This window comes from Psammomys obesus, unplaced genomic scaffold (assembly GCF_907164565.1).
Source record: "Psammomys obesus unplaced genomic scaffold, mPsaObe1.curated_primary_1811, whole genome shotgun sequence".
Taxonomy (NCBI): Eukaryota; Metazoa; Chordata; class Mammalia; order Rodentia; family Muridae; genus Psammomys; species Psammomys obesus.
In genome coordinates this window covers 3,760,967-3,779,462 of record NW_026590809.1, presented here as the reverse complement: position 1 = coordinate 3,779,462, position 18,496 = coordinate 3,760,967, and the positions used below count along the sequence as shown (strand labels likewise).

Here is an 18,496-nt window from a genome sequence, read left to right as displayed (position 1 = left end):
ATGGAGAGGACAGGCTGAGAAGCCAGTGTGCCTGTGTTCAGGTTCTACCCACACCAATCTGTGTATCCAGGAGCAGTGTTTTCCTACAGGCTTCCTCGCCTTCCGACCCTTGAGGATGACAGCACTGGCTCTCTCGGTTGGCACAGGTGGACAGATGGACGCGTGCTCTCAGAACAGCCATTCACTCGCCCTCCTGCCTTGCCTTGAGCCAGGTGTCATCACCGGAAGACCTAGGTGTGAACACTACTCTTTCCTCTACGGCCTTGGTTACCAGAAAGACTGTTTCTCCTCAAGGTGGCATTAGACATTTATTCCACAACGCTCTATTTGTTGATTTTCTTTCCCAAGCCTGTTCATTTCCAATAGAGGAGGTTTTGTTTTGTTTTTGTAATTCTACTGTTGAAATATGAAGGAAGGGCGAATCTGTAGGAAATTCTGTGTAGCAGCTCTCTAGAGGAACACAGGAGCTCCAGCCTCCACTGCAGGGAGCACTGCGGGCTTGCAGTCCATGCCACTGCACAGGCAGAAATGTAGGCAGGAGAGCGACGCTTGGTCCAGTAGGAAGCAGCTGGCCCTCAAGGACAGCAGAATGCCTGGGCCTCTTGTGCACTCTTTGCTTGGCTGACATCTCCTTTGTCCCCCTGCCTGTGAGGCAGAACAGGCCTAACACAGGCCTCAGGTTGGAAGGTACTGTTCTCTTCCTGAGTGTCTGTTAGACTATACAAGATAACCTCTGGCTGCTGGAGACAGAGGAGTCTGCCAGCCTCCCCGAGCCACTGGCGGCCACTCAGTGTCCAGCAGCTTCCACGGGCCCTGAACCCTGGAACACTGCACAAAACTCTGGAGAGTGAGGTCTCTCTGCACCTCACTCGGATGCCTTACTGTATAGGAAGGATGGAAATAGTTCCCTCGGGCCTGTGAAGTCCTAACCCAGGCCCAGATGCTGTGGTGGCCCACACCGGTGGCAACGTGAAAGAAGCAGTCACGAGTGGAATGCCAGGCGGAGCAAGGAAACCGGGAAGACGCAAGCCCGAGGCAAGGGTATGCCCACCCTGCATATTGGGATGTTCAGAGCATTGGAGCAGAAAACCCATCATTAGTGTCCATATGCTCTGTGTCATCGTGTCTCCTTTCCGTTTGGGGAAAGCCCAGAGTGATGGCCAGAATCTGAGGTCCGTGCAGTTTAAACACCACCTAGACAAGAAATGTAGCCCCCAAGCCTCTCAGGACAACCAGCCGAGCCATGCACACCTACCCGGAAGTGGCTAGCTGGTCTTGGATAACCCCTGGGAGGGACCATACCCACCCCGAAGTGGCTAGCTGGTCTTGGATAACCCCTGTGAGGGACCATACCCACCAAGAAGTGGCTAGCTGTTCTTGTATGAACTCTGCAAGGGAGTGACACTAAAAGGAGCAAACGCTCTTGGCTTTTGGAGTCCACTCTCTGCCCACTGGTCTGTGCTGCATTTCCTCTGTGCTGCGCAGTGACTTGTTACTGGGTGGAACTTGTCATCTGCCTGGCTTTGGCACTGTGCCATGCACCGACCACCCGCTAAACAGGGAGGAACTCTGTGGAACAGAGTAGATAAACATGAACGGTTTGTGTTATCTCTCTTCCTCCTTATCTTCAAGAGCAAGTATGGGAAATAAGCTTCATTTGACTGGTGTGGAGCAGCTGGAATAGCTGGCCCAATCACGATCAATAGGCAGCAGCTGTAGAATAGGGTTCTACCCAGGAGTGGCTCTAGCTCCAGGCTTCTCAATGCCACACTGTACAGCCAGCGGAGGCCGCTGATTCTGTGAATGATGGGTGGGGCCTGGAGAGAAAGCTTGGTGTGTAAAGTGCTCATTGCATGAGCGTGAGTTTAACTCCCAGAACAGTTAAGAGGCTGGCTATTTTAGCACACGCTTGTGGGGTGGAGGGTGGAGAGAGGCAGAGGCCTGAAGCGCATGGACCAGCCAGTCTAACCTAACCAGAGCCCAGGGAAAGACACTCTGTCAAAAGACAAGGTGGGTGGCTCCTGGGGATCAGCACCCAGGGCTGACCTCTGGCGTCCACACAGACATGTACAGCACTTTACCCCACACACACACCTGCACACACACATAACAAGAATTAACCCCTGCCTGAAACCACGGCTGTTGTTGCTGAAAACCAGCGTGCTTTAGGGTCAGCCTGAGCCTGTTCTAACCGATCCCGAGACTGCAGTTAAGGCCTTGCTGTGGCATTGTTCCATGCTCTAGGATCTGTGCATAGGAGGACTGTAAATCAGTGCTCGTGAGTTTCACTTTCTCTGACTCTTCTGTCTTCAGTCAGAACAGTGAGTGTGTGTGCCTGGGCTTGTGTGGCCGTGAGGGGACATCATCTATTGGTGTTTGAAAAGAAGAGCCATGTTCCTCACACAGTGACTGCTCCGTAGAGCTCATGACGGATTTTAGGGCAAGCAGGAGCTTTCCTGAGAGGCGTGTGAGAGAGACATGAGGTAACAAGAAGTCGCACGTTTGGATGCTAAACTTATGGTGTTCCTGAGAACAAAGTCAACAAAAGTGGGAAACCATGACAAGAGAGAAGCAACTGAATTCCAGATTTGCCAGGAGCTCCCCCCAGAAGTCAGTGAGACTCCGAGAAAGCATGTAATGGAGAACAAGTCCTATGGCTTCAGGAGAATGACCTCTGAAGGGAGTCAGTGGAGCGTGTGCCATCTCTTGGCTAAGCGGGAAAGCCAGTGTGTCCAGACCCTCGGAGTACCGAAGCCCTTGCCGGACACTTCACCGCTGTCTCAGATTGCACGCTCTTTGGCAGTCCGCTTTGTCTCCCCTGCCACTTTGTACTCCTCTCCTCGAGCAGGGAGGGCACACATTAGCCTCAGCGTCTAGTGGAGTGCCTCGGATTTGTTCTAAAACTGTCTTTTTCAGGATAGGAAGTGTTAGCACGTTTTCTGAAATGATCATTTCTGTGCTGTGTACCTGTCCCATCCCTAAACTCAGTAGAAGAGTTAGAGAAAGAAAATGATGGAGGCCTAAGTCAATGCTAGAGTATGTGGTGTAACCAGAGAGCATGTCCTCCTCCTGCAAAAGACCCGTCAGGAGGAAGGCCACCCTTAAGATGGAGGCTGATGTAAGCCAAGTCTTGATGAGCCCATGGGCCTTGATACATAAAGAGAAAGGCCAAGGTTGAGCTTGATGCTCAAGGCTTGAGCCAGTGACAGCAAATGGTCTGTGAAGTTTACTTTAGTAGAGTCCTCAGAGATCTGTAGTTAAAAACAATTACAGCAGGTCCAGTTCCACCTTCACAGGTGTGGGGTCAGACAAGTTACTTAACGGTATGAATTCGTTAGCCCCAGTCGGTGACGAAGCGACACCTACTTCCGAGGGGCCTTGTGAGGACTGGCCGAGCCGTGCAGACCAAGCCCTTCGCATCAGTGGCACTTTCCAGATGATGGCAGCTGTAATTATCTTTCACTAAAGTTGAGGAGGTACAGGATTTGATGAATGGGCCCTGGAAACTCACTGCATCTTGCGATCAGGGTATTGGCTTTAATTAATGTGTTTTGAGAAGATTAATCTGGCTGTGGTTTCTAGGATTGATGAGAGGAAGAGTCTGAAGACAGGGAGGCCTATCTGATCTGAGCTGGACCTGACGAGAAGCTGAGTTGAGATGATGAGTTTGAAAATTGGTGCAAAGAGGCAAGAACCCATAGAACTCTATGCGTTTTTCATAATTGGCCTCAAGCTTTGAATTGTGGATTCTCGGTAAGCCAGGAACAGTAGGGTCTGACTGCAACGGTAGGACGTTGATGTGGTCAGGAGAGAGCCGCCAGAAACCAGCGTGGAAGGCAGGAGGCCAGCCTGTTTCTCTCCTTACAGCCATAGCAGGTAGAAAAAGCTGAGGCAAACCACTTCAAAGGGGAGGAAGGAAAGGAGAGAGGGAGGGAGGGAGGGGCGGGAAGGAAGGAAGGAAGGAAGGAAGAACTGAATGATGATGAAATTACTGTGCGGCTACAAGTAGGTAACTCTGAACAGTGTTGCAGACTAGACCTTTTTATTGTGAACCAGAGGACAGCCTTGCATGGCAGTTAAAGAAAAGGCCATGTTTAATCTTGGAGAAAAAAGTACCCGTTTCTCAAAGGTAAGTCAGGAAATGCTCATCTAACACAAAGCAGCAACTGTTGCGACTTGAGCGCGATACAAAGGGAATTTTCTAATTCAAAGAACATAAAATAAACATACTTAAGTGAGAGGGGGAGCGTGTTTTTGTCCACCCCGTTTCATCCCCTCCTTCCTGGGTGTAGGATGAAAGCAAGCCCTTACTCGCTTGTTAGTAGAAGAAAGCGCGTTCTTGAAGTTCCTGCGTGGCAGATGTCAGTTGAAAGCTCTGCTTATGGAATGTGCTGCAGTGTCAAACCCTGTTGGATAATTTTAGACGAATGTGTCATGTGTGACACGGAAATATGGCACGCCGTACATTAGTGATTTCCCAAGTGCTCGGATCAGGTAGTAATGTGGGGAGAGTGCTCTTTCTCTACCCACACAGTGTGCATGGAGAGCAGTGGGAAGATGCTTTCCGTGGAAATTACGTTAGTCAGGAAAGGAATCCATTTACAACATGCACCTTCTCACATCTTTCAGACAATGCATTGTATTAAAGAGGCACTTTTTGATTAATGTTTTATAAACATTTTCCAGCGTGACAGCTTAAAGTCCCTGTAAAATTGTAAATGTGTGCACAGTGTTCGCGTCCATAAAGTCAAATGCCATCTCATAAAGTCTGCTTGGATCCTGTCAACCATGCTGACACCGACTCAGAACCTGGGAGCATTAAAATTAATTTGCTTCATTTATATTACTGCTGTGATAGGAAGATGAAAAGAATCTCGTATTTAAATTTTACTTTAAAAGGAAAACTCAAGTAAGTTTGTTTGGGTTTTTTAGTTTTTGCTAATTGGTTTTTTTCCTAATTAACAAATGTAGTTAAAGATGAGGTGATAATCTGTATAGTAGCATTATTGTGGAATTTGGAAAAATTACAAACCCTTCCTTCGATGTGTTTTTGTGAGCGCCTACTATACCCTCAAGGATGAATCACAAACTGCTGCTGACCTGCCGCTTGTTGAAGGAAACATGAAGGTTCAGGCTGTGGTAAGGATTGAGGGCCAGTAGGGTCATGTGGAGAAGGGCTCGTCAGTCTGCATTCTCAGAGGGGGCAACCCGGGCGCAGAAGGCTAAAGGGTAAAGTGGGTACCGAGAACTGACGGGCATCTAGACAAAGGAAGCTGAGCAAAGGCCTGGGGGTGAGGCAGATCGTAGAGCCTGAGCCGAGGGGGATGGAGAGGAGCCCGGAGGCATCACGAGTGCTGGGATGCAGGGAGCCGTGAGAGCACAGGGCTCCAGCATGCCTCCACGTGATCAGACTGCACTCAGGGTGCTCAGGGCGCCCTCAGTAGGAAGTGGCCGACATTCTGACGTGGTGCCTGGGTGTGTCAGCAGTTGAAATAGGAAAGGTTTATTTGGGCCCGTGGTTTCCAAGGTTATAGTCTATGGTCATAGCGCTGTCTTCTTGGGCCTGTGGCAGAACATCAACTTTGAGTACATGGTAGAAGTGCAGAACATCTTCTCCGCCTCGTGCTTAACAGGCAACAAAAGGAGAGAGAGAAGGAGGCCGGGGGTCCACTGAGCCTTCAGGGGCACAGCCCACATGACCTAAGTTCCTTTTATAAGACTTATCTTCTTAAAGGTTTCAGTATGTCCCGAAACTCCAAGCCTTTAATGGCTGGGCCTTCTAGGACACAAGATCTAAGCCATAACACTGGGCTCAGGTACAGCCTGGGACTAAGCCAACACACCTGAGTGCTGGTGCGATGAGGTTCAGTGAGCTATTAACCCTGGAAGAGAAGAGGGCAAGAGTGTGTCTCTATCTACAAGCTGCTGGAACAAAAACTATACTGATTTCCTGATTCAACATGGCAGCTCCATTGCCAAGTGGCAGAAATCAAGAGTGCTGGTATAGTGGCTTCTGGAAGACCCTATAGCTCCTCTGTGGCTTCTAGCTGTTGTCCAGATATCCCTGGACAACTGGCAGAGGCACCGCAGGCAGAGCGAGTAGCATCACAACACAGGACCTGCTGACTGGGAAATACACTGTCTCTCCGCCTCTCCCGCCTTTCTTTTTCCACCCAGACCTTGGAGGATATGAGGGTCCGCTGCAGTCACGCTCGACGGCTGAAACAAAGCAACGCTGAAGGAAACAATTTGAGAGGAACCCTAAAATTAGAAAAGTAAAGCAGGTATTTGAATGGTGGAAAAGTAAGATGGACTTTACAGCGACTTTCATTGCGAGTGCCCTTCTGTCACTGAGGTGTCTGCGACAACCAGCGGACACACTGAAGGACTCGGGCCTCATCACTGACACCAAGCTTCTTACCTCTGAAATATGATTTCCATCCCTGTGTTTAATATTGGTCGCTAGGGAGGTTAGCGATGGGGAGTGTAATTAATAACGGCCTCGGAAGTCTTGTCGGCACGTAAAGTGGTGGGGAGAAGGTCCTATCTGAGGTGACAAATGTGTGCACGGCTGCAGGTCATCCTGGACCCTTTCTCCTTCAGGCAAGGCAAGCGACTGTCCTATAAGGCCCAGTGAGAAACGCGCCACCAAGGCCTGCTAGCAGAGTAGCTCTGTGCTCTCAGTAAATGGAAGTGGAGGAGGGCCACGAGGAAACACAGGAGTCTTGCTGGGAGGAAGTGGCTGAAGCTGGGACAAGCGAGTTAGGACTCTCAGAACCAAATGCTTAGAGAAAGAGTGGGTAGCAGGGCCCAGGCTTCCAGAGAGACCCCGAGAGCACAGTGAGCTGCCAGTAGGAGCTAGCTGCTGACTGCCAGTGTCCCATGAAGAAGTCAGTGCCGGCTGAAGCAGAGCAGTGGGAGCAACGAGCCTCCCAGTTCCTTCCATCTTCACATCCACACTGGCAAGACCGTCGAGGGTACAGCCAGCCAAGGGACCGACGTTCACCACATCCCTGTGAAGAGAAGGTGTGTTTGAAGATGAGAGGGACCTGCAGCACCAGAGAGCTTCAGACCTTCAGTTCAGAGAAGGGCAAGACCACCAGCACACAAAGCTTCTAGAAGGTCAAACGGCAGCCGCGTGGTGTGGCCCTGACAGTAGCTTTGCTTTTGATCCACTCGGAATCCCAGTACCATCGTGCTGTGGGGGTCAGGGGAGTTTGGAGTCTGCTGTCCTGGAGAAGCCACAGTCCGGAGGAGCGCACTGCCAAAGCCCGACTGCCCGGGGAGCAGGCGCACACCAGCCCCTCTTCTGCGCCCTCGGGTTGCGGCGCACACAGAGTCAGGAGTGAGGTTACCAAGGGCAGCAAGCTTGGCGTGAGGCTGCTGTGTGCCTTCATTTCTGCTTTGCCTGCCTGCTTCGTGGCAGTCCGGGAGCCTCTGGTGTGTGTTTACTTAGCCTGTGGAGTCGGCAGTTCCTTCTGTTGGCTTGAGAGCAGCGGCACCAGACCCCTGGCTGCCTCTCTGAACCCACTGAAGCTTGCTGGAGAAAGGCGAAGAGCCTGGATACATGGACGATTTAGCTGAGCAACGGCAGTTCTTAAATTTTAGTCAGGAAGCCTGTTCTCATCACTTTAAGGACAAGAGCTCTCCGAACGTCTGTAGTTTATTCCCTTTGGGCTCCCACGTGCTCCCCCTCAGTGCTCCTCCTTGCTGGGTCTCTTCCCCTTGGTGCCTTCTTGGAAGTCCCTCAGGAGCAGCAGAGCCATCAAACGTCCTTATCCTCTGGGTTCTGCATGTAGACCACAGGATGGAGAGCTTGTCTAGACAGGGGAGTGACACGTGCATCCTAGGCTCTGCTGACCTTCCAACACGTAGATTTTAAGATTTTTTTTAAAGGGCTACGATATTTTGTTTCCCTCTGTTCTTTGTCTTGTTTGTTATATATTCTGAGGGCTTTTTAGTGAGCATGGAAATAGAGGACAGAAAGTGCCTCCACACGTGCCAGGGAAGCCCTGAAACAGGGTCCTGTTCGGGAGGGGTGAGTCTTCCCATCATGCATCAGCGCTCTGTGCAACTCTGAAAAAGAGAGCGCCAGGAAATACATTTTTGCATGAAGGTTTGACGTTGACTAGCAGGCTAAAAATAATTGAAAAAGCCAAGCCTTCCCTGATGTGTTGTAAATAAAAAGCCACCTATGCCCCACCCTCGGGCGCTGTTGAGGAGCTTGGGCCCTTATCAGAGACCATGGAGGAAGAACAAGTAGAAAGCTGAGGGTTTGAAGCACTTGGTTTTGAGAGCTGGCATATGTACACAGCAGAAGAGCATGGCCATGGGAAAGTAATGGGTAATCACCTTGAGCTGCTGGTGTTGGGGTTTGGCTAGCTAAAGAAGCCAAAGGTGTCCTCAGTGGTGGTTGCCTAGAAATGGGCACAGCCCGCTCTTATAGAGTGTTAACCATTTGTCCGCTTGGGTTCCATGGAGTCCTTCGCTTGACACTAGGTTTGCAGTTTACCTGTTATATGCCAAGTTGTTTCATGACTGGAAAGCACATTGGGATCCTTAGCCATGAGAATGACATTCAGGGTTTGTGGCTGGAGCACATGCTTACAGGTTGTGAGGTCCTGGGTTCTGTCTCAGGATGTTCGCCCAGCTAGAGCATCTTCCCGAGATGGCTGTCTAGACCACACGCTCTCTTCCTGTATCCTTGGGGGTCCCTAACGACCAGCAAGAAGGGAGCCACAATTAACCTTTCCTCAGTCCTCCCAGCCTTCCCAGAGCAACTTCATTTCATAGTCTTCCTCCTCCTGATGAAGGAGCTGCTGATTTTGAGTGAGAGGTGCTGGCGCCGAAGAATGCAGACCACCTTCCCCTTTTCGTCTGTTCCAGACAGAACTTAGAGCTTTATGTCATGCAAGGAAGATCTGTTGACTTTATCTGAGAGCCTCCCATTTCAGGTCTGTGAATACACAGGGGGAAATAGAGTAAGAGGTCATTGCAGAGTTCTGGTTTTCATGGAGCATGCCTTTAATTTGATGCCAGCCCAAGCTTGTCTCTGAATTTTCTGTCTTTGTTGACAGGAATTCCGATGCTGAAGATAGTGTTTGCAGGCCATGAGCATCTGTCCCTGATATCTGTGCCCTTGCTCATCTACCACCCAGCTCAGATCCTTCTGGGAAGTGTGTTGGTGCCAACAATAAAGTCGTGGATGGTGTCGAGGCAGAAGGTGAGACTGCAAAGATCTGATGGGATCCAGACGAACGGAAATGCTCTTTCTGGAATCAAATGATCCATACACTTATTGTTCTGGTATATCAGTGTATGTATTCTATTAGTGAAATATAATAATGGGTTCGGGCGATGACTGGACGGAATAGAGTACTTGCTGCTCAGGCATAAGGACCCAAGTCAAAACTGCAGCATCCACAGAGAGGGCTGAGCATGCCAGTGCCCTCCAACTCTCAGCCCCAGAGACAGAGACAGAAAGCCTGGGGCCCACTAGCAAGCTGGGCTGCCACTTAGACAAAGGAGAGCCCTTGTGTCAAAAAAGGAGGCAATGAGTAGCCAGGCGGCGGCAGCACACACCTTTAATCCCAGCGCTCAGGAGGCAGAGGCAGGTTCATCTCTAAGTTCAAAGCTAGCCTGGTCTACAGAGAGAGTTCCAGGACAGCCAAGGCTACCCGGTCTTGAAATACCCAATAGTTCAAAAAAATTAAAATAAGGTAATGAGCAACTGAAGAAGATACCTGTACACAAGGACACATGTCTGCACACCCACATTCATACATCATACATACAAATAAGTGTGTAATTACAGTGTACATTGGTCCGTTCAGTTTGGCCAGGAAGAATGGGTTGAATGTGTCTTTATAAAAGACAGTAATCCTTGTACTGCACACAAACACTCCTTAGCACACTGGTATTGATGAGAATAATGATGGGGTGTTTAAAAGGTACGCTCCTTGCTTCTTGTACAGCCCACCTGTGGGCCCAACCTTTCATCCATGCTTTTCTGATGTGGCTGAAGTTGGACTTAGCCAGAATGCCGTTTTCACTTTTAATTTCCCATAATGCTAAAACTGCGTTTGGCAATTAAATATAAAAGCTAACTATCAAGAGCCCACACAATATTAATTTCCCCATACTTAGCACAGAATATTATTACGTAATAGGCATTACCTGTGTTTTACGTAATAGGCAGGTCCTTGAGACTTAATTTCCAAAACTATTAGCCAAAATAACTAAATCAATGGCTCAAAGAAGTTTAGGCTATGCACAGAATATGGTGTCACGGTGGACACTGTCCTCGTGGTGTGGCCCTGCCACGAGTAACTTTGGTGTGTCCACAAGGCAGTGACTGCTAACAGAAGAGGCGTCCAGTGGCAGAGCGCCCTGTGCCGTGTCCCCTGTGTCCTGAATGACAGGATGGCCACAGGCTGCACCCCCCTGGCGCTGTGTGTGCATGGCAGGCCCCATTCTCTGCCTTGGCCAGCAGTGGACACTGAGGCACCCTGCCTGGCTCCTCAGCTTAGCTACAGACACGCTCTGGCAGAACTTGCTATGTCCATCTGACAGATTAGGACACGGGATGAGAGAGTTAGATGATTTTCCCAGGGTCCTGTGGGGAACCCAGTACTAGGTTTAGAACTAGAAAACCCTGTAACACAATGACAGAAACAGAATATCACTCTACAAGACTCCCAGCAAGCCCCTGAGTCACACCTGAGAAGTTTAGCCCCTCTGATGTCATCACGAATTCAGTGACCCAAAGACAGCAGTGTCAGGCCCCAGCTCAGCCACGGAGCCAGCAGGACACTGGTTCTAGCGACTTTTCTTTTCACCTTCTTTGAAGATTTCTTTTATCAGTGTGTGTGTGTGTATGTGTGTGTGTGTGTGTGTTGCCTCCTCAGTATTAATGAATACACATCAATAGTGACAAAAAAATGAAAATTATCTGGGCCTTATTGAGCAGGGCTGTAATCCTAGCTACTACTCAGGGGTGTGAGGCAGAGAATAGCAGGTTTAAGGCCATTCTGGGCTACAAAATAAGTCTAAGTAAGTCCAGCCTGGGCAACTAAGTCCAGCCTGGGCAACTTAGTGAGACCTATGCCAAAATGAATTTTTAGGCGGGCTGAGGTATGGCTTAGTGAGTGAGCGTTAACCTAACATCCACGAGGCCCTAGAGTCAATACTACAAAAGAAAATACAACAAGAAGAACTTGTTTGAAAATGCAAATACTATAGGTAACAATATTTACTTGTGCAAAATAAAAAGTTAATTGGAGTGGGGTTTTCTTCTAAATGTCACAAATTTTTTTGAGACTTAATTGGGCCATGCTGTTGGCTTTCCAGTTAGGATTGGCTAACTTAGAGTAATCCAAAGACCTGGAATAGTTACCTAGTAGACTAAGTACTAAGACTCAGCCTTCGGGGTATCATCATTACCTGTGTTTTACAAATAATAATGAGCCCCCAAATATCCAACTAGTGCAGAGCAGGAGTATACAGATAGCCGGGCTCAGGGAGATGACCGTCGTCTGGGCAGGGAGCTGCCAGAGGGTCTGTTTCTAGGGGTAGGATCGGCCATATGGTACAGGGTGCCAGTCAGCCTTTGGTTGCTCTAATAAATACCAAGACTAAGAAAATGGAAGGCTTCCTGTAGCTCCTTGTTTTGGAAGTTCCTGTCCATAATCAACTGGCTGTGTTGCTTTGGGGCCTGTGAAAAGCAGCAGGTCATGGTGGGAGTGTATGCAAGAAAAAAACCTTCCTCTTACTGCTGGGGACGGGGGTAGGGAATGCAGGCCCCATGCAAGGTCCTATGTTCCCCTTTGAGGACACGCCCCAGTGACTGTCTCCCACTAGGCCCACCTCCCATAGGTGGTCTGCCATCCTCCAGTGGTGGCAGTACTACCCTGGGACCTGTGGGGACATTCAGGAATGAAGGTAGTGTCCATGGGTGGCCTCTCCCCTCCAGCAGCGTGTGTTACCCGGTATGAGCTGACATTTTGCCTGTGTGTGGACACCGTCTGACTCTGACTGTCATTTCTAACTCTGATTGTCATTTCTTGCAGGGAGTGAAGCTGACGAGACCAACAGTATGACTCGGGACTCGGCTTCCTGAAGCCGTGTATATATGTACAGGCTTGTACATACAGGGGTTCTGAGGACTTGTCCTTGGGAATGTTGCTTTGATGCCTATTTTATTTTTTTACAGAAAAAAAATATGATATACCTGTTTAAAGTGCCTTAAAATGTTTTTGACAAGAGCGTTATTTCCAAAACATACTCCGTTGGTTACTTCAGGGGCCGTACAGTGTTTTAGACTTAATTTTTTCCCTAATGCAGAAAAAAAGTTTTAGTAAGGGACAAAAAGCTAACAGGTTTTCTTCATACTGCCTTTTGTGCACAACAACTCCAATAGTTACTGTAACGTTTGAAATGAGGTCACAGCATCCAGAAACCATCCTCCTGGTGACAGTGAAAAATTCCAGAGTCTCATGCGCACACTTTGATTCACTGCGCGGTTCTTTGTTTCTGAGACCGTGGCGTGCCTCTTTATCAGCTCAGCGGGGGTCACAGACGAGAGATGCTGAGAAGCACAGGGTACCTCATTCCTTGACATCGTCTTCTCCTGGCATCCCTTCAATTAGTCCCTGCACACCCCAGAAATTCTTCAGTCCCGTCCCAAGAGTGTGGGGGAACAGCTTAAATCTGTTATAAGCTGCTTCAAAGAAAGCCCTGATGTGAGTATTGAGGTAAACACGGACTGCGGTTCCGGAGGCTTTCAGTCACATCCCAGTTTGCTCCTCTTTCTTCCATAATCCCTTTGTTTCGCATTTCACTCGCACCCTCACAACAGCCCAGCTACACACACTGAAGCGTCACAGTCCGTCGGAGAGTAGCAGTTAACAGTGAGCTGGGCTCACATTCCACGGCGGGGACCAGGCACTTTTCCTGTTACAGTTCCAAATTGCTCCTGTTACACCCTTTAGTTAAGCGCACTTAAAACATTCGAGACAATTTATGAGTGAGAACGTCCTTTACTTGACAAATGTTCACGACGTCTCTTAAGAAGTCAAGTCATATTGCCTTAGGAGTCAAAGACAATAAAAGGTCATGGGCGTGAGCAAATGTTACATGTCCACACTGCCTAGCCAGGTGGAAAGGAAGCTGGTACGGAAGACCATGGCCATCCATTCCCCAGGCTCTGAACAGAACTAAGCCTGGAATTGGGCATCAGCCTCCAAAGGAGTCTCTGATATTGCCTCCAGTGGCCAGAAGAGCTCAAGCCAGACCCAGAGGGAAAACGAAGCCACGTGCTCAGTGCTGGGAGCACCTTTCCTGTGTTCCCGGAATGCCGTCCTTTCTTGATTTAGCAGACCGAGTTGTCGTGGGTCTCACCGAGGCCCTGCTGTTTCCTTGGCAGCTGTTATTGGTAGTGGTGGTTTTAATCCCACAGTGAAGTCCGAGTTCCCTGGGCTTGTGGTGGTTAGCGTGGCATCGTGGTGCTAGCACCGGTCCTCTGTGCCAGTGTCTCAGGACCCCCTAACGCTCACTGGAGCTCTAACACTGGTTCTGGCCTTGTGAAGACCCATGCTCAACAAGCTGAGGGCACTCTGCTGGGGAGAGGGACACAGTGAGTCTGTTTGGTAAGTGTGAGCTTGCTGCAGCAGAAAGGTTTTCACGCCTCATCCCTGCACGCTTTCTGGGCTTTAGAGGAAGTGCCTGCCAGAGCTGTAGTCAGAATTCTTCATGTCATTTGAACTGGTCTCCCCTCCAACTTATCTACCTCTCTGTGTAACGCCTGCAGTAGGTGTGACTGGGATAAAATTCAACTGAAAAGGCTATGATAACATTTTATCTTTTGCTTTAAAAATGTGTTTTGTTGTCAAATAATCCGATTTATATCATAAGCTTTGGTAGGTAGCTTTAGTAACCTGTCTGTGGCTACTTCTCCTTTTACACAAATGTGATAGCATATTTTTCATAGCGAGCAAAAAAGAAAATCAAAATTTATTTTAATTTATGCTTATTAAGATTCAATTAGCAGCTTAAAATAGTTTCCCATGTCAATCTCTACTGGATACATTTGTTTGTCCAAGTGTCTTTATGGAAGTAATGCATAGGATTATATTTATGTTTACTCATTTTCCACCGAAAATTTGTGTTTTTCTAATGTCTGAAATGTTAAGGGATAGTAATGCAGTCTTTACACATGTTCCAAAATTTAAGATTCTGTGCATTTTTTTTTTAATCCTTCTCTGTTTCTGTTTAAACTGACACACCTCTGGTTGATGCTCAGTGTTTATGCTAAATACCAAATTTTTTTCAAAAGGATGGCTAAGTAATAAAGTGGGTTATTTATAACGAATGGAAAATAAAAAATAATTCTATGATTAAACAAAGAATACTTGAGGAATCACTGAAAATCTTACGGCTCGTTTTTACCTGGTTTCCGGGGATTTCTTAGTTTCCCTCAGCTCAGGGCAGCGCCAAATGTGGATGAGCAGACAGCCAGGTCATCATCCTCCCTCCCACCCATACCCACCACCTGCACCACACCACGCCATAAAGCCATTTTTAGTACACTGTCTTTGCATCAGACTTAAGGAGCCAAAGGAAACAGCAACAAGGCGCAGAGGCGGTGGGCGTGGGCTCAGCCCGCTCCTTGTAGTGTTGATTAGTGGAGAAGACAGTGCTCCGGCAAGCCTTTCCCAAGCCCAGGGCTGCTTTTTGCGAGCCAGTTATGTTGGAGAATGCCAGATTTGTCTGACGAAGTAAGTGGGAGGAATTTTGAACTGGCTGGGAAAATGGAGTTGAGAAGTCCCAAAAATGAGGAAAAGAGAAAACAGGAGTAAGGGGGGGAGAGGACTCGAGTACGAACACAGACCAAAGTGCACAAAGGAGGGCTGGGAGTGTGGCTCACAGGAGACGCGTGCTTGAGGATGCTGGCTTCTAGTTCTGTTCCAACGAAGAGACAGACAGGGAGAACGAGAGGTAGAAGCAGGAAGAGGGAGAGGATCGGTGAAAAGCAGGTGGCAGGGTGGCTGAGGTCTGAATAGACACCTCAGGAGTTCTCGGATGAGCTGGTCGAGGTAGGGAGCATCACCCTAACTGGGTAGTGCCGGTTCGTGGGCTGAGACCAAGCACTGCTGCGCAGGCCTCCCTCCCTGTTTCCTGGCTCGTGTCTGACTCCCGCCACCGTGCTGTCCCCGCTATGGCGGACTGCACCCTCGAACTGCGAGCTCAGCAATCCCTTCCTTGAGAGTTGCTTTTGCCCAGTAATTTGTCACGTCAATGAGAAAAATAACAGCCCAGACTGATGGAGGACGCTGCTCTCCATTCATGTATCTCAACTCACAAATCCTAAGGAACTCAAAGGTGTGCCGTCGACACCAGCCCTAGAGACCATTGGCAGAAGATGAGAATGCGTGCTGAGGAAATCCGTGCTTTCCTTGTTGATGGCCCTTCCAAGCTTCAAAAGCTCAGCAATGTGGACCCCCAAGATTCCTTAAGGTCCCTAAAATTCCCAGAGCGTAAGTTGCTGTCAGTGTGGCCACTTGCGCTGTTTTGGGGCTGGAGCCTCGTCTATCTTTTCCAACACTAAGCCCACCACGATGTCAGGTTCTATCGCTTATTGTCTCACATGGGGCATGTTCTGACTAGGTCTGTCACCCTCTGCCACTGCCCTGTGTCCTCTACAAGGTTCCCTGTACACACCAAAGATAGAGCGAAATCCCGTCTCAGCTCACAGAGCCAATGTGAGAAGTGTAAGGAGGTTGGAAGGACAGAGTCACGGCAACCAGTTTGTCTCCGAACCTGGAACTCGCTGAGCTCCTGGGGAGGCAGTGGTGATTATTCAACAGTGGGTGGAGCTAGTGCGAATCACATCGTCTGTAGTCAGACCTGGGCTACCACAAATCAGGCTCCATGCTGCAAGACTCCCATCTATGCAAGGGATCTCTTATGGAGACTATTAAGTGTCTCTAGAAGTCAGCGAGTGACCAGGATGTGAGTCTGTCTCATGAGTCAGTGAAGACGCCGGATGCTAGATTTTAAATGGCTGCATCCCCAGAGCACAGAAAGGCAAGGACCTGGTTACAGGTCCTCCAGGCCCACCTGTGCCACTTGGGCCTTGCCTTTTCCTACCTATGCCGAATGTCCCCTGAATCTAGCAGCAGAAGGAGCTGTCTGTAGCAGTTGCCATCAGCCGCCTTTGGAGCCCCTCTGAGCGGTCACTGTGGCCACTGCCCTCTCTGAGGGCAGCCACGTGGGTGTGAACTAAAATGTCCCCTCTGCTCCATTGGGTGTCATCCTCACCCAGCACCAACTTGTCTTTAGTGTTGCTGTTTCCAGGTGTTTTAGTCCATGTTCCATTGCTGTGAAGACACACCGTGACCACGGCAACTCTTATAAAGGAAAATCTTTAATTGGTCAGAGATTAAGTCCATCATCATCAAGTCCGGAAGCAGATGTGGCGCCGGGGCTGGGAGTTCTACTTCCTGACCTGCTGGCAGCAGAAGGAGACTGCGTACCACACTGGGCATAGCTTCAGCATGTAAGACCTCAAAGCCCACCTTCACTGTGAGACACTTCGACAAGGCCACACCCACTCTAACAAGACCACACCTCCTAATAACGCCCCTCCCTACAACCACACGTTCAAACACATGAGCCTATGAGGGTCATTCCATGTCAAACCACCACACCAGGGATTGGGGTCATAGCTTTTCTCTCCACCAACCCCATTTGTGGGAACTTCTGGGTAATGTCGGCCAAGTATCTGGCCTCAAGCAGGAGCAGCCAAATCAGGAGTTCTGGTCTCCTATTTCCAGTTACAGTACGGGCTTCAGTACATGGTTGTCTCCAAGCGTCACTAATCCCACATGCCTTCCTTCCCACACTGTCCTCCCCAAGCCGGCCTCCTCTGTTGCATAGCAACCACAGGCTTCTCTTCTGCTGCAACCTTCCCAGCCCAGTTTCTGTACCCAGATGGTTTTCTATTGATTCTATCCACAAAACCACACTTTCTCTCTACCTCCCTCTGTGGCCCTCTGTCGCAATCTTCACATACCTTTCCTAGGCTGTTTATTTCTCCTTGAGGAGCACCTCACAGCCCGTGAAACACTCTGTCATCTACTGGGTACCAGGCACTCGCTAGATGCGCAGATACTACGAACAAGTTGTGCCGTTTTTCTTTTTATGGTTTTTGACAGTGGCGAAATGATTCCCATTTTAAAGAGAGGCAGTAGAGGCCCAGGAGAGACCAGACACCAAGCCCCATGGCTCCCAAGTGGCAAAACACAAACCTCACTGGGTCTTGGCAGTGGCAGCCCTGTGCTTCCAAACACGCGTCTTCTCAACTTCTCTGTCTGCCTGCAGAGTCAGCTATCGCTGCACCGGCGGAGCCAGTCCACACATCTCGCTCTAAATGACCGATTTCATAGGACCCTTCCTGGAGCACTGGTAAGCATCAGGGTGCTTGCCTGACCAGAGGACTCAGTGAATCAGATAACGGGTTGACCCTTCTCTGTGTTGGAGGCAGATTATGAAACAGTGTTGCTGGAAGGGGCATTTGATTTGACCACCTGTTGGCCCTCGGGCGTCATTGTACTGGCGGATGTGTGAAGGCTCCCAGAGTCCGCCCCCTCCTTAAAGTGACAGCCAATCAGGAGAAGGCTGAGGAGATTGCTCAGTTGGTAGTAAGCTTGGCACACAGCATGGGGAGTGGAGTCTGAGCCCCCATATCACACAGAGGACGCAGGTTGGCTGGAACTGCAGTGCTGGAGAAGGAGAGGCGGGAGCACCCTGAGACTCAGTGACAAGTCACCCTACCCTAATTGCCAAGCCGCAGGTCAATGAGATACCCCTTCTCAAAAACAAACAAACAACAACAACAACAATGTGGGGGTCTCCTAGTGAATGACACCAACAGACCTTCCAGCTATGTCTTTCCTCTGCCTTCCATGTCCTGTCCCTATCCCACAAGACATGAGCCATTCAGCCTAATGCTGAGATAAGATAAAACTAAAATTTATGTGTGAGGAGGAAGCATGGGCAGGCACTAGTCAGATCTGAGTTGGGCATAACAAGGCATGAGCAGCTGGTTTTTGTAAAGGAAGCCCTACATCTGCCCTTTACCTCTGGGTCACAGGTTCAAATCCAGCCAAGCCTTGCCTGACAGAAAATCATTACCAGCTCTATGTCAGGCCACTTGACAGACGGGAAATGAGTTTCTGTCTCCATGCAGCAGGCGAGTGTCCATACCACACTTGGCACTAAGCTGCTCTCAGGTCTACGGAGACACAGTACAAGCCTTGTATGGTTGCCCCTGTGTCAGGCCGCGTTCTGAGGTCAGACAGAGCTGCATTTGGTGTCTGCAAGGGCCTTGACAGCACTCTCCCTTGACCCGTTTCATGAGCACTTTATTAATCAGTTGGCTTTTCTTTCCTTCTGACAGCGTTAACAAGTCATTTGAAGTAGTGGAACAACTGAGAAA

General features: G+C 49.3%; 1 protein-coding gene across 2 annotated transcripts in view; it reads left to right on the top strand.

Moving 5' to 3' along the window:
- The window catches only part of Slc10a7 (solute carrier family 10 member 7), a 216,550-nt gene extending 202,130 nt beyond the window's left edge, over positions 1-14,420 (top strand). For both annotated transcript variants that reach the window (XM_055609064.1, XM_055609063.1), the window contains exons 11-12: positions 9,078-9,223; positions 12,069-14,420. In XM_055609064.1, coding sequence (XP_055465039.1) covers positions 9,078-9,223; positions 12,069-12,098 — 176 coding nt within the window. In that variant the 3' untranslated portion in view covers positions 12,099-14,420. The remainder of the gene's footprint in view (positions 1-9,077; positions 9,224-12,068) is intronic.
- Positions 14,421-18,496: the final 4,076 nt, after the last annotated feature.